The 13972-nt window shown below is 49.9% G+C and overlaps 1 protein-coding gene and 1 pseudogene across 2 annotated transcripts; one reads left to right on the top strand and one right to left on the bottom strand.

The window, feature by feature from the left end:
- The first annotated feature begins 476 nt into the window (after positions 1–476).
- LOC132481487 (U6 snRNA-associated Sm-like protein LSm3) lies at positions 477–681 on the top strand (annotated as a pseudogene).
- Positions 682–11476: 10795 nt separating this feature from the next.
- SOX3 (SRY-box transcription factor 3) lies at positions 11477–12820 on the bottom strand. 2 transcript variants are annotated; one of them, XM_060087250.1, is made up of 3 exons: positions 12529–12595; positions 11802–12462; positions 11477–11720 (listed from the first exon to the last, which is right to left on the bottom strand). In XM_060087250.1, exons 1-3 carry the CDS (start codon positions 12593–12595, stop codon positions 11477–11479), a joined length of 972 nt encoding a protein of 323 aa, XP_059943233.1. The 2 variants fall into 2 exon arrangements, with proteins under 2 accessions (XP_059943233.1, XP_059943232.1); XM_060087249.1 differs by having other exon boundaries at positions 11477–12820.
- Between the last annotated feature and the right edge of the window lie 1152 nt (positions 12821–13972).

Below are 13972 nucleotides of genomic sequence, written 5' to 3'. Positions count from 1 at the left end.
GTGCTCTTTAACTGAGATGGAAAATAGAATGGAAGGTGTTGGTTTGGGGAGCAAAATGATGAGTTAGTTTGGTCCAGCCAAAGTTTGAGTGACCATGGGACACACCAGTAAATATAGTCAAGAGGAAGTTGGGTCCAAAGGTCTGAGCCTCAGGAAAACCATACAGACTGAACTTTTGGGAAGATCAAAGGAGGGGGGCTCGGAACGTGCAGAAACCAAGGCCAGAACCCAGAGATGTTCAACAGTTAAGAGACTGTCCTTTATCATCAGACAAGTGTCGGTCTTGTGTGTGTGTGTGTGTGTGTGTGTGTGTGTGTGTGTGTGTGTGTGTGGTCTATGTATTGGATTGGCCAAAAAGTTCGTCTGGGTTTTTGTAAGATGTTATGGAAAAACCCAAATGAACGTTTTGGCCCACCCAATGTATCTTCTCCCAAGCAGTTACATCCCATTCTAAAATACTTTTCCGGGTTTGAAACATGGCAGACCACGTGGACTAGCAACAAAGTACCAACACCATTGTAGAGCCCCTGGATCTTCGCAGGCTCAGCCTGGATGAGCGAATCTGTGACAACTATAGAAATTGATGAAGAAACATATGAATAGATATACAAATCAACAAAATGGAATATTCCGATGCTCTTTGTCTGGGGAGATGGTGGTGTGCTAGTTGCCCGCCATTGACAGTTGACTGAAACAAAGAATGTATCCAGTGTGGAAAACAGGAGATTTTGTATGATTGCCTCTTTAAATGTAGAAGATATTCAAAAGACAAACTGGCATACATTTTTATATTAAGAAATAGCCAAGAATTCTTCCAGGCCTGAAATGAGTTGATTTGCAGATAACTCACAAATACTTAAGCTAAATGGCATTTTTATTTTTCTCCAACCCTTTCAATAAATGTGACCACCAAGATGCAGAAAAATAAAATAAAATAAAATACTTTTCGTTGGCTTTGCAGCCATATTTGCATCCCAGTTTTACCTCACTAAAAACTCCAAATATTAGTGACTCTCTCCACCTTTCAGATCTACCTGAGCCTCTCCAAATGGGACAAGTTCCAGTTGCGAGACTGCAAGCGAATCTGCTGTTGATTTCCACTGCTTGTAATTATTGGGAACATCTCTAGAGTTTATATGTTGTTTACACACTCAGCCTAATTTATTCTTTGCAAAGAAATCATATAAAGTAGCATAGCAGGAGAGCTTGTTACAGGAAGAAATATAGTACATGGAGAGTCTAGGAGATGTCAAGTTGACCCAGAGATCTTTTTCAGGGGTCGGTGGTGGTGAGAGTGTTTTTAGCTAACCTGCAGAATGTAAACAGAGCCTGCAGACAGACTGAAAGACAGCTCTATCAGTTCTGCTGGAGGTGTTGACACTACTATCCTACCCAGGGTGTGAGCACAGAAGCTTGTTACCATTCCAATTTTGCTGAACTGCTTGGGGCTTTTGACATTACAGATATCCCGTTCCTGCACAGAGAGGCTGGTAGAAGATTCTTAAAGGTAGAAGGCATCTTAGAGGTCTTTTTAGAATAGGGTGTACAGACTAATTCTGAATGTTTCAAACTGTGTACTTGCAAATGATCCATGGTATTTCAATTGAGCAATTAATAAAGCAGCAAATAGAGAGAATTCAAGTGAGCAATATTAGTAGATGGAATTGGCTTTTATTACCATACAAAACCACATTAAATTTGATGGAGCAATAGTTCGTTTGCACAAAAGTGGTCTGTCTATGAATGATTGTAGTTGTGTACAGAATCCTGTAGCACCAAACTAAAGTTACTTATAAAACGTCATCCTCTTCACTTGAAAAGTTCAAGAACTTAGGCTCCTTTTCTTGTGTTCTCTGTTTACACCACCTCCCTCTTTGGGCACGCCCAGCCGAGGGGCAACAGAGATTCCCGTCTCTGGATCCTACCACTTCCCAGTTTCACTGCCACAGCACCTGGTCAGGTCTTTCTCTCTTGCCTGAAGCAAAATGAAACAACCTCTTGGCTAACCTCCCTGCCTCCAGTCTCTTCTGTCACCAATGTGTCCTCCACACCACCATCAGCTTGATCTTTAAAAAGCACTGAACAAAATCCTCTTGTGGTTCCCACTGAGTACAGGATCTAGGACCTTAGTGCGGCATTCACGGCCCACAAGTAGGACCTTTTCTACCTCTCCAGCCTCAATTCCCACAATATCTCTCCACCCCCTTTCTCCGCAGCCATGCTATTTAACCACACGAAGTTCCCTGACTCCAAGGTGTATGACCGCGTGTCTTTCTCATGCTGTTCTATCAGCCTGAAGTGTCCGCCACTCCTTCTCTTCCTAAAAAAGTCCTACATGCTGTAGAAGGTGCAGCTTAAGCCATCTCTTCTCCAGGAAGCCCCTTCTCTGGCCCCTCTCGCAGACCCTGGCTCTTTGGTGGAATGGCTCCCATTTCATTCTGTCTCAAGACAGAGTCCCTGTTGACTTTGCCTCTCCAACCCTATATTGTGAGCCCCTAACTTCCTGTTGTCCCCAGATCCTTGCATGCTTCCTGACACATAGAATGCCTTAAAAATGTTGATGGGATAAATAAATCGTGGGCTTTGGCAAAGCTTTTCAAACACGTTTCAAAAGTCCCTGATGGTTTCATATTTAAATAAAAGTTAACATTCAGTAAATGTTTTGAATAATGTCTACTAAGTATTATACATTTTTTGTTTTTTATGCTCATCAGGAATTTCCAATATCCACATATAAATGGATATTAATACAATCTAAGAGTAAAATATACAGGCGAATGTAAGCTTCTGCTAAGTTTTCCTGACATTTCCATAGAGAATAACATATTTTAAAAATAAATGCACTCTTAATTACTTTGTAAAAAACAGGAGCCCTTTTTCTCAATGAAGGTTTCCTTTAATACACAAAGCGCTTAAAATGAGTTTTGAGCAGAGCTGCTACCACAAGAACCAGTTGGAGATTTAATCTAGGTTTTGAGTAACTGAAAAGATTTTTTTTTTTTTGGCCACGCCATGCGGCTTGTGGGATCTTAGTTCCCCGACCACAGACTGAGCCCCAGGCCCTTGGCAGTGAAAGCGTGGAGTCCTAACCACTGGACCACCAGGGAATTCCCTGAAAAGATTATTTTGTTTTTCTTTTGGTAATGATTTGATCTTTTCCATCTACCCTCCAACTGAGAAGAGGTTCACTGTCAAGGTGGCTAGAAACATAGTCAACTTTATTAAAGGCAGCTTGGAAGATAGTTGTAAAAATCATTGAACAGAGAGACAGGATACCCAAGTTCTAGTTCATTGATTCTGGCATTAACAAGCTAAGTGGGGACTTCCCTGGTGGCGTAGTGGTTAAGAATCCGCCTGCCAATGCAGGGGACACGGGTTCGAGCCCTGGTCCAGGAAGATCCCACATGCCGCGGAGCAACTAAGCCCGTGCGCCACAACTACTGAGCCTGTGCTTCAGAGCCTGCGAGACACAACTACTGAGACTGCGTGCCACAACTTCTGAAGCCCGTGCACCTAGAGCCCGTGCTCCACAACAAGAGAAGCCTCCATGTTGAGAGCCCACGCACCACAATGAAGAGTAGCCCCCACTCGCCGCAACTAGAGAAAGCCCGCGCGCAGCAACGAAGACCCAGCACAGCCAAAAATAAATAAATAAATATTTTTTAAAATCAAGCAAAGTGACCTTGTCCTGTTTGGATTCTTCTGGGCCACAGTTTCCCTCAATGTAAAATGAGGGTGCTTGACTGGATGATTTCTGAGGACTCTTCCTGCTCTAACAGACTAGGTTAGGAGAATGCATTTGACTTTGAGGTAGCATCTGGTGTGTACAGCAGCCCTTAGGACTGAACACGCTGCCTCCCAAACACCTCTGCTACCGTCATCCACGAGGGTGTTTTGTTTTTGTTTTTTTAAATAGCTGCTTTATTGAGATATAATTCAATACCGAAAAACTCATCTATGCAAAATGTACGATTCACTGGTTTTTAGTATATTCAAAGAGCTGTGCAACCATCATCACAACTGATTTTAGAACTTTTTCATCACCCCAAAACGAAACCCTGTACCCATTAACAGTCACTCCCCAGTTTCTCTCAATCCCTCCAGCCCTAGGGAACCACTAATCTACTTTCTGTCTCTAAGGATGTGCCTATTCTAGACATTCACATATATGGAGTCATACATTGTGTAGTGACTGGCTTTTTTCACTTAGCATAATGTTTTCAAGGTTCATCCCTGTTGTAATACGTATCAATACTTCATTTCTTTCTTTAAAATAAACTTTACAGGAATTCCCTGGTGCTCCGGTGGTGAGGACTCGGCGCTTTCAACTGCCGTGGTCAGGGATCCCCTGGTCGGGGAACTAAGATCCCACAAGCCATGTGGGGCCAATAAGTAAACAAACAAACAAACAAACAAATAAATAAAATAAACTTTTTAGAACAGTTTTAGATTTACAGAAAAATTGAGACTATAGTACAGAGATTTCCTATATACTGCCATACCCCGTTTCCTAAATTATTAACATCTTACAATAGTATGGTACATGTATTACATTAATGAACCAACAGTGATACATTATTACTAAATAAACTCATGCTTTATTCAGATTTTTTCAGTTTTTACCTAAAGTCATGCTACTGTTCCAGGATTCTATCAAGGATACCATAATACATTTACATTACATTGAATCGCAATGTCTCCTTAGGCTACTCTTGGCTATGACAGTTTCTCAGACTTTCCCTGTTTTTGATGACCTTGACAGTTTTGAGGATTTCTGGTCAGATATTTTGTAGAGTATCCTCAATTGGGATTTGTCAGATGTTTTTCTCATGATTAGATTGATTATGGGTTTCAGCGAGGAAGGCCACAGAGGAAAAGTGCCATTTTTATCACATCACATCAACGTACATACTATCAACATGACTTGTCACTGCTGATGTTGACTGTGATCTTCTGGCTGAGGTAGTGTTTGTTAGATTTGTCCTCTGCAAAGTTACTCTTTTCCAGAAGTAAAGCTATCACTGTTTGCAGATGACATGATACTATACATAGAGAATCCTAAAGATACTACCAGAACACTACTAGAGCTAATCAATGAATTTGGTAAAGTAGCAGGATACAAAATTAATGCACAGAAATCTCTTGCATTCCTATACACTAATGATAAAAAATCTGAAAGAGAAATTAAAGAAACACTCCCATTTACTACTGCAACAAAAAGAATAAAATATCTAGGAATAAACCTACCTAAGGAGACAAAAGAGCTGTATGCAGAAAATTATAAGACACTGATGAAAGAAATTAAAGATGATACAAATAGATGGAGAGACATACCATGTTCTTGGACTGGAAGAAGCAACATTGTGAAAATGACTGTACTACCCAAAGCAATCTACAGATTCAATGCAATCCCTATCAAACTACCACTGGCATTTTTCACAGAACTGGAACAAAAAATTTCACAATTTGTATGGAAACACAAAAGACCCCAAATAGCCAAAGCAATCTTGAGAAAGAAAAAACAAAGCGGGAGGAATCAAGCTCCCTGTCTTCAGGCTACACTACAAAGCTATAGTAGTCAAGACAGTATGGTACTGGCACAAAAACAGAAACATAGATCAATGGAACAGAGTAGAAAGCCCAGAGGTAAACCCACGCACCTATGGTCAACTAATCTATGACAAAGGAGGCAAGGGTATACAATGGAGAAAAGACAGACTCTTCAATAAGTGGTGCTGGGAAAACTGGAAAGCTACATGTAAAAGAATGAAATTAGAGCACTCCCTAACACCATACACAAAAATAAACTCAAAACGGATTAAAGATGTAAATGTAAGACCAGACACTATAATACTCTTAGAAGAAAACATAGGCAGAACACTATGACATAAATCACAGCAAGATCCTTTTTGACCCACCTCCTAGAATAATGGAAATAAAAACAAAAATAAACAAATGGGACCTAATGAAACTTAAAAGCTTTTGCACAGCAACGGAAACCATAAACAAGATGAAAGGACAACCCTCAGAATGGGAGAAAATATTTGCAAATTTATCAACAGACAAAGGATTAATCTCCAAAATACACAAATAGCTCATGCAGCTCAATATTAAAAAAAACACAAACAACCCAATCCAAAAATGGGCAGAAGACCTAAATAGACATTTCTCCAAAGAAGACATACAGATGGCCAAGAAGCACATGAAAAGCTGCTCAGCATCACTCATTATTAGAGAAATGCAAATCAAACCTACAAAGAGGTATCACCTCTCACCAGTTAGAATGGGCATCATCAGAAAATCTACAAACAACAAATGCTGGAGAGGGTGTGGAGAAAAGGGAACCCTCTTGCACTGTTGGTGGGAATGTAAATTGATACAGTCTCTATGGAGAACAGTATGGAGGTCATTAAGAAACTAAAAATAGAACTACCATATGACCCAGCAATCCCACTACTGTGCATATACCCTGAGAAAACCATAATTCAAAAAGAGTCATGTACCACGATGTTCATTACAGGTGTAATTACAAAAGCCAGGACACAGAAAAACCTAAGTGTCCATTGACAGATGAATGGATAAAGAAGGTGTGGCATATATATACAATGGAATATTACTCAGCCATAAATAGAAATGAAATTGAGCTATTTGTAGTGAGGTGGATAGACTCAGAGTCTGTCATACTGTGTGAAGTAAGTCAGAAAGAGAAAAACAAAAAACTGTTTGCTAACACATATCTACGGAATCTAAAAAATATGCACTGTGCATAATAATCTGTATCTGAGAAAATTACTGGACTTCAAAATTTATTTAGATATGAAACCATCAGGAACCATGATTTATTTATTCAACAAACATTTCTCAGTGGGATCCTGGGGGAGGGTGTTGAAGGAGGGAGGCACAGAAGTACACGGAGTTGACCAGGCAAAGCTTTGGAGGAGTTGGGACATTTTTTCTAAGAGCAATCAATAGGAAGCCACCAGAAGATTATGAAGAAGGGGAGTGACAGCGATAGGATTTCTGTTTGAAAAGTGGAGGGAACGCTCGAGGGAGAATGGATTGGTGAGGAGCGGAGTGGACGCAGGGAGAACAGGTAGGAGGCCACGGCAGTGGCCCAGCCAGCAATGATGGTGCTGTGGATGAAGATGGTGGTGATGGGGAGAAGGGACACTGCTTCTTGGGTTCCATTCAGCTGCATGGATGCTAGCTGGGTGCTCCCCTAGCCCCTCCTCTGCTTGGCCCAGGACCCACCCCCTGGGCTTGCTCTCCACCCCCTTCCCAAGAAAGGCAGTGAGAGTTGCTCAGGCCCCTGGGTTTATGTGCCTTCTGGTTCCTCAATGGGCCCTGCTTCCCGCGGCCCAAGCCGTTCAGCTTGGCTCCCAAGGAGGTCTTTTTCTCCAGTGAGTGGGTCTGAAGAATGACGGAGCCGGCACTAATCTGCTCCTGTCCCAGCGTACTGAGGAGGGCGCTTGGCAGGGGGTTGCTCTGGTGTGTTCACTGCAGCCCCGAACCCGGAGGAGAGCTAGGGAATTGCTGCTGCTGGGGCCCCCTGCCCTCTTCTCGCCCCAAAACAAACGAAGGGAAAGCTTGAACTTTCTTCTTTCACAAGGAGACACATTTCTGTATTTGTGACTGGGAGAGAATATGTCTTAAAGCTGCCTTTTCTGGTGACAACAGGAATACAATCCTATCAGAGAAAATTGGAAAGTACGAATAAATAGAAGGAAGACTAACCAGTATTCATACCACTACCTTGCATTTTTGTATATTTTCCCGGTCATATATACTTATCTTTAAGTAGGTCATACATGCTGAATATACTTTTGTGCATCTTGCTCTTTTCACTTGGTGTTTTAAGCATTTCCCTGTGTCATTAAAACCTCCACACACAATTTTTAATATCTGCAAAGTAGTCTTTTTTCTTGAAAACATGTTCTGCATAACCTTTTCCTATCTGTTGAAGAGTTGGCTTGTGTGTGACTTTTACCATTGCAAGGAGGTCTGTGATGAACGTCTTTGTTTATAAATCTTTACCTGCATTTTGGATGCCCTCTCCCCCTATAGATTTCTAGGAGGGAGATTAATGAGGGGACTTGTATAGACAAGCCAGGAAAGAAAACCTCTGTGTAGGATAATTCCCATCAAAAGGTAACTCTGCTCCTACCAGGGGACTTAAAGGATGGGCTGTGCTTCTCCCTCTGTAAGGACCCCGTGCTCCCCACGTCACTTCTCCATTCGCCAAGCAGTGGCCACTAGGTGTCTGTGTGTCAGGAATTACCTCTTTTCTCTAGAGACCCCGCTGGATTAAGGGCTCGAGCAGCAGCTGGGGCTGGGATTTCATCGGTTTCTCTCCATCTTGTGGCAGAGCGGAGAGCCCTCCAGGCCTGGGAGTCTGGCTCCGCTGTGCAGCCAGAGAACCAGCTAAGCAACCTTGAGCACTGTCATGTCCCCTGTAGGGGCCAGTTTTCTCATATGGAAAACAAGCCAAAAAAGGCAGGAGTTGGGGCTTGACCGGATTTTGTTATTGTTGCCATTTAAGCAATAGAACCCTTATTTCAAACTAAATTTTACCAGAACCCTAATCTGTAAAACAGATTAAGGGCCAACTGTCCCAGTAGAAGCAGGGGAGGAGTGGGAGGGGGGAGGGGATGCTCTAGTCGGAAAACTCTGGCCTAGAGGATGGAAGTTTCACTCCAGTTCAGTTCAGTTCTCTTCCCTGTTGCTGAAGTTAAAAAACAATTATCTTTCATCTATATTTCAATCCTCCAAATGTGCTGATTGATGAAATCCTTTCTCTTAAAGGCAATTTGGAAATCAGACAAAGTAGAGCACAAAGCCGTGGATGTTTAGAGAGGGAGTGAGCAGCGTGTGAGACCGGCTGAAAGGGTGACCCTGGCACTTCTAAGAAGGCAGAGCACAATGGACTCTTGGAAAGAAGCAGTGTCAGTTTATTCCCGCGTTGGCACCGCCCCCTCAGTGGGGCGGAATTGCTTGTTTTCACCCTCCCTTTCCTGGAGTCTTTCAGACCAAACTTGTGTCCACAATTGCTAGCAATCTGAACCCAGAGTCACCTACGGACAGGTATTTTATGAAGGCCCAAACACTGTGAAAGATATGAATAGGGGCGTGGATATGACAAGAGACTTTCCTCCCGCCCCTGGGACGTGGAGCACGGGGGAGGGGGTACCTGGCAGCCTGTGACTTTGCTCCGATCACTGCAGCAAGGCTGTGGCACCAACCGGCTCAGAGGGGCCCGAGGTCCGTGGCCCTGGGACGGGGAGAGGAGGGAGTGGTACTGAGGCCTCGCCACGCCGGACGCGGCAGGCCCGGGGGGAGCGCCGGCTGTAGGGCGATGCGCCCGGGCCTGTAAATCACCGCCGGGAGCCCTCCCACCCCATGCGGTACAGTCGGGGGATGGGGTGCGGCAGGTGGAGGGATGCAGTGCCAGCGTCTGCAGGGGAGGGTGCTGCTGCCTTCCCTGGGAGACCCGACCTTTCTCGGAGAGGCGTGGTGAGCTTGGCCTCCGGAATCCGCAGGGATGTGTAAAAAGCGGGTACGACTCCCGAAGCCGCAGAAAGCCCCCGCCCCTCCCCCCCCCCCCACCGAGGCCCACCCCGGCTCGCAGGTGAATGGCTGGCCCGCACAAAGGAAGCCGGTTGGAAATGTGGAATTCGGACCAATTTACAGGAGATTCTGTCGCCCAGAGTCCAGCAGACCTCAAGCAAAGAAACCTGTGGTCAGGAGTGGATGAAGATAAAAAACAGTACACCAGGCCGGGCTTATTGGAAAGCCCGAGTTTAGTTATTCTGGGATAGCGAGGTAACAGGATTAGAGGGATTAAGGAAATCACCTCAAACAGCTGAGGAGGGGGTAAAAAAACACTGGTTCTATTTGTTTTCTTCCTAGGCCCCAGATACACTGGGGCCGTGTGGCCAGGCGCGAAACGAAAGGCCTTTTGGGGGGCACAGTGGAATGCCCAAGGGTCAGGGACGGAGGGAGAGTAGGGGGAGGGAGGGAGTCGAAAGCTGGCTCGAGGCTTGGGATGAGAGGGAGTCTCTTCTAGAAAACAAGTCAGTGGACTGGGTTGACAAGTCAAAAAGAAAAAAGCCATCGAAGGAATTTGAGAGGCCTTTTAAAATCTAAGGTGGACTTTTAAAAACCACACCTTCCAGCGTTGAATGCTGGCTCCGGCCGCTTCAGCCACCATGGTTGAAATGTATTCGTTTCCTGCCAGGGATTCCTGTAATCATTTATGTTTAATAGGCTAACTGATATTTCCGAAGGGTTTTCGTTTTGTAAATCGTTCAGCTTGGCTCGAGTGTCTTCCCGCCCCAGTGCACAAAGGTAAATGTGCCCCTTTGGAGGCCGGTTTCCGCGGCCGCGGCGGCCCCTCCCCGCCCCGCGTGGCCGCCGCCGTGATCAACAAGTGCGTGGCCGCGGGGTGCCTGCCTCAGCCGGCGTGTGCTCGCTCCTAGGAGACGCTCCCAGGAAGACAAATCGCTTTCTCCTCGGAGTTTCAGTTGAAAATATCGGGAGCCTCTCTCTGTGTTTGGGCTCACCGGTAGTTACAAAGGAACCATTTCAGGTCACACTCGCCTCCCCCAGCCTCCCATCCCTGGCCCCGGCATGGGACCACGGTCGTAATACCGAGTGATGGTCCCCTCCCTAAGCCGCACCTAAAGTTTCAGGCCCGCAAAATTACCAGGACTCCATTATGTTGGTTATAAAATTTATTGATCTCTCATTTAGGAATTCAGAGTAAAACCTTGAAAAACCTGAAACAAAATAGCCCCTTATCCCCACCACCCAAACGAAATCCAAATACGTTAGCGCGACGAAATATCAAACAGATCACGGCAGAAATCACCAACTCAGTAGCCTAAATGCTGACTGGACAGAAGCTGTCCCGCGGCCAGGGGCGGCGAGGCGGGAGACACACGCACACCTGGCTATAAATTAACATCTGCTTTGGCTGCCGCGCCGCTCCGAGCGGTCAGCGCCCCGCCCTCCCCCCGCCCAGAGCCCACGAGGAAAACAGATGCAACGCGACTGGGGGAGGAGGCGTTGCAGTTCTCAGGCTAGCCTCACCCGAGAGTACGTTTCTCCCATCCACTCACTCCTCGGCTAACAGCAAACTAACGAAACAACATTTTCAAATGCAACAGAAAAACCCAGGAACCCAGGAGGAGGGGGGGGGGCTGCTTTTTCTTTGCAAATAACACAGCGATTCCCAGCCTACAAAAGGGGAGGGAGGGGCAGCGGAGAGGGGCAGACGAGCTCGAGAAAGTCCCATTTCCGCCGCTCCGGACTCCTTTTTGCTTTTGTACAAAACCCGACAGCTATAGCAAAACTTTCTGTCCTCCCCATCATCGGTACAAGGCAACAGTCCCAGGCAAGCAAAGCTAAACAACAAGGCGTCCCAACTCGGGGGTGCGGGGCGGGGTGGGGCGGAGGAGCGGCGAGCGCAGGCCGGTGCTCAGATGTGGGTCAGCGGCACCGTTCCGTTGACGGCAGTCCCGGCGCCCTGGTAGTGCTGGTGCACGCTGTGCAGGCGGCCGCCTGGCAGCGGCGAGGCGGCGTCAGCCGCGTCCCCGCCGGGCGGCAGGTACATGCTGATCATGTCGCGCAGGTCGCCGAGGCACGCGCGCTGCGAGTGCGACGCGATGGCGGGCGGCGGCGAGCTGGGCTCGGTCTTCACCACCGTGCCCATGGGGCCCAGGCTCATGGCGGCGGCGGCCGCGGCGGCGGCGGCGGTGGCTGGCTGCTGCCCGTAGGCGGCGGCGGCCGCGGCGGCGGAGGGCGCCATGCCCCCGTATCCCGAGGCGGCGGCGGCCGCGGCGGCGGCGTTCATGTAGCTCTGGGCGCCGGGCGGCATCATGGGGCTGTACTGCAGGCCGGCCATGTCGTAGCGGTGCATCTGCGGCAGCGCGGGCGGCGGCGGCGGGCTGCTCATGGTCGCGGGCTGCGCGTAGCCCAGCTGCTCCTGCACCAGCGAGTACGCGCCGTTGGTCCAGCCGTTCACGTGCGTGTACGTGTCCAGGCGCTGGCCCACGCCCACCGGGCTGCTAGCGGCGGCGGCGGCGGCAGCGGCGGCGGCCGCGGCCGCGGCTCCGGGGGGCAGCAGGCCGCCGGGCAGGGAGTACTTGTCCTTCTTGAGCAGCGTCTTGGTCTTGCGGCGCGGCCGGTACTTGTAGTCCGGGTATTCTTTCATGTGCACGGCGCGCAGCCGCTTGGCCTCGTCGATGAACGGCCGCTTCTCGGCGTCGGTCAGCAGTTTCCAGTCGGCGCCCAAGCGCTTGCTGATCTCAGAGTTGTGCATCTTGGGGTTCTCCAGAGCCATCTTGCGCCGCTGCCCGCGGGACCACACCATGAAGGCGTTCATGGGCCGCTTCACCCGGTCCTGGTCACTGCCACCGCCGCCGCCGCCGCCGCCGCCGCTCGCGCCACCGCCGCTGCCGCCGCCTGCGTTCGCGCCGCCGCCTGCGTTCGCGGTACTCTTGCCTGCGCCGCCCGGGGCTGCGGGGCCGCCCGCGCCGGCAGCTGGGGTGGGTGGCCCCACGGGGTTCTTGAGTTCAGTCTCCAGCAGGCTGTACATGGCTGGGGCGGGAAGAAGGTGCGCCAGGGTGGCGGGAGGAGAAGGCGCTCCCGGGGCTGGAGCGGCCACGGTGAAAAGGCCTGGGGACTCCGTCGGAGGGGCGCTTGGGGGCCGGTGGGCCAGCGGGTCGGGCAGGAAGGGCAGGCTTGCCGAAGTGCTCCGCGCCAAATCAGCGGGAACCTGCAGGCTACTCGCACCTGATGCGTTGTCTCGGGCTGGTCGCATTCGCAGTCTGGCCGGGCGCTCGCCGGGCCTCTTATATACCTGCTCGGATCCCCCGGGTTTGGGGCTCGGTCCGCCCCTCGCTCCCGGGAGGCCCGGTGATTGACAGGCTCGCAGTGGTGCGCCCTGGCCAATCATCACGGAGCCGCCGTTCGGCCCCGCTGGAAAAAAAAAGTTAGGGGAGTCCTTTCGTTCACCCCCACGCCCCTCTTGGGCCTGGTGACGTGATGAGAGTTATTCAGGAGGCGGGAGTCCCGGGGAGGCGCTCAGAGACCACCAATTAGGGTCTGAAAAAGTTTGAAAGAACGAAACTCGAGGAGGTGACGGAGGGGGGAGGGGGCGCGCGAGCAGGTTTGGGGGGAGGGACAGGCGGCGCCCACGGGGTTCAGAAAACAACTTTGCAGCCCTGTCAGTGACGAGAGGCGTCCGGTCCCGGGTCCACCCTGCAAAGCTTCCCACTGTCTGCGCGGAGGTTCTCTGACCGCTTCTGCTGCCAGCATTAGGGACACTGGGCATAGCCAGCTACCGAGGCGGGCTTGGGGACTCAGGGCCTAGCGGAGGTACCCGGGTCTGCGGCTCCGAGAAGCCCTCCCGGGAATCGGCCCCTCTCCAGCTGGACCCTCCGCTGGGAAGCCCCGGGCCAGCGCGCCCAGTACAGAGCGGGGGTCAGGGACCCGGGCTTGGGAGACAGGCTTCGGGACCGCGGAGCGCACGGGGGCTGCGAGGCTCCCAGTGGTTTGCGGGAGGGCGAGCAGTCAGACGCCCGCTGCCCCGGCCGGGCGGAGGCGCTCCCCTGCGGTGGTGCGACGAGGCGTGTGGGGGGGCGGAGGGGGTGAACCGGCTTCGGCTCTCTTCTCCGGGCCCCCGCTTAGCGGCCCCTTTTTGTCTCTGCTCTCTGGCCATTTCGGTTTTTCCAGTCCGATGCCCCTGAGGGGGAGGGTCGGGCCCCTTGGAAAATCCGTTTTCATGGCAACACAGAGCCTCTCCAAGTGAAAGAAAAGTTTCTTGGAGGGGGGGGGGACGGTGGCCGGAGAGGAGCCGAGGCCGTCCTCCGGGCGAACCGCAGGGCCCCCTCCACTGGCCGTGCACCTGCCAGGACCACTGAGCGCTGCTCTCGCCGCGCAGCCGCGCGGCCTCCCCGGAGACAAGGCTCTG

Source organism: Mesoplodon densirostris, chromosome X (genome assembly GCF_025265405.1).
Source record: "Mesoplodon densirostris isolate mMesDen1 chromosome X, mMesDen1 primary haplotype, whole genome shotgun sequence".
Taxonomy (NCBI): domain Eukaryota; kingdom Metazoa; phylum Chordata; class Mammalia; order Artiodactyla; family Ziphiidae; genus Mesoplodon; species Mesoplodon densirostris.
This window is presented reverse-complemented; position numbering and strand designations above follow the sequence as displayed.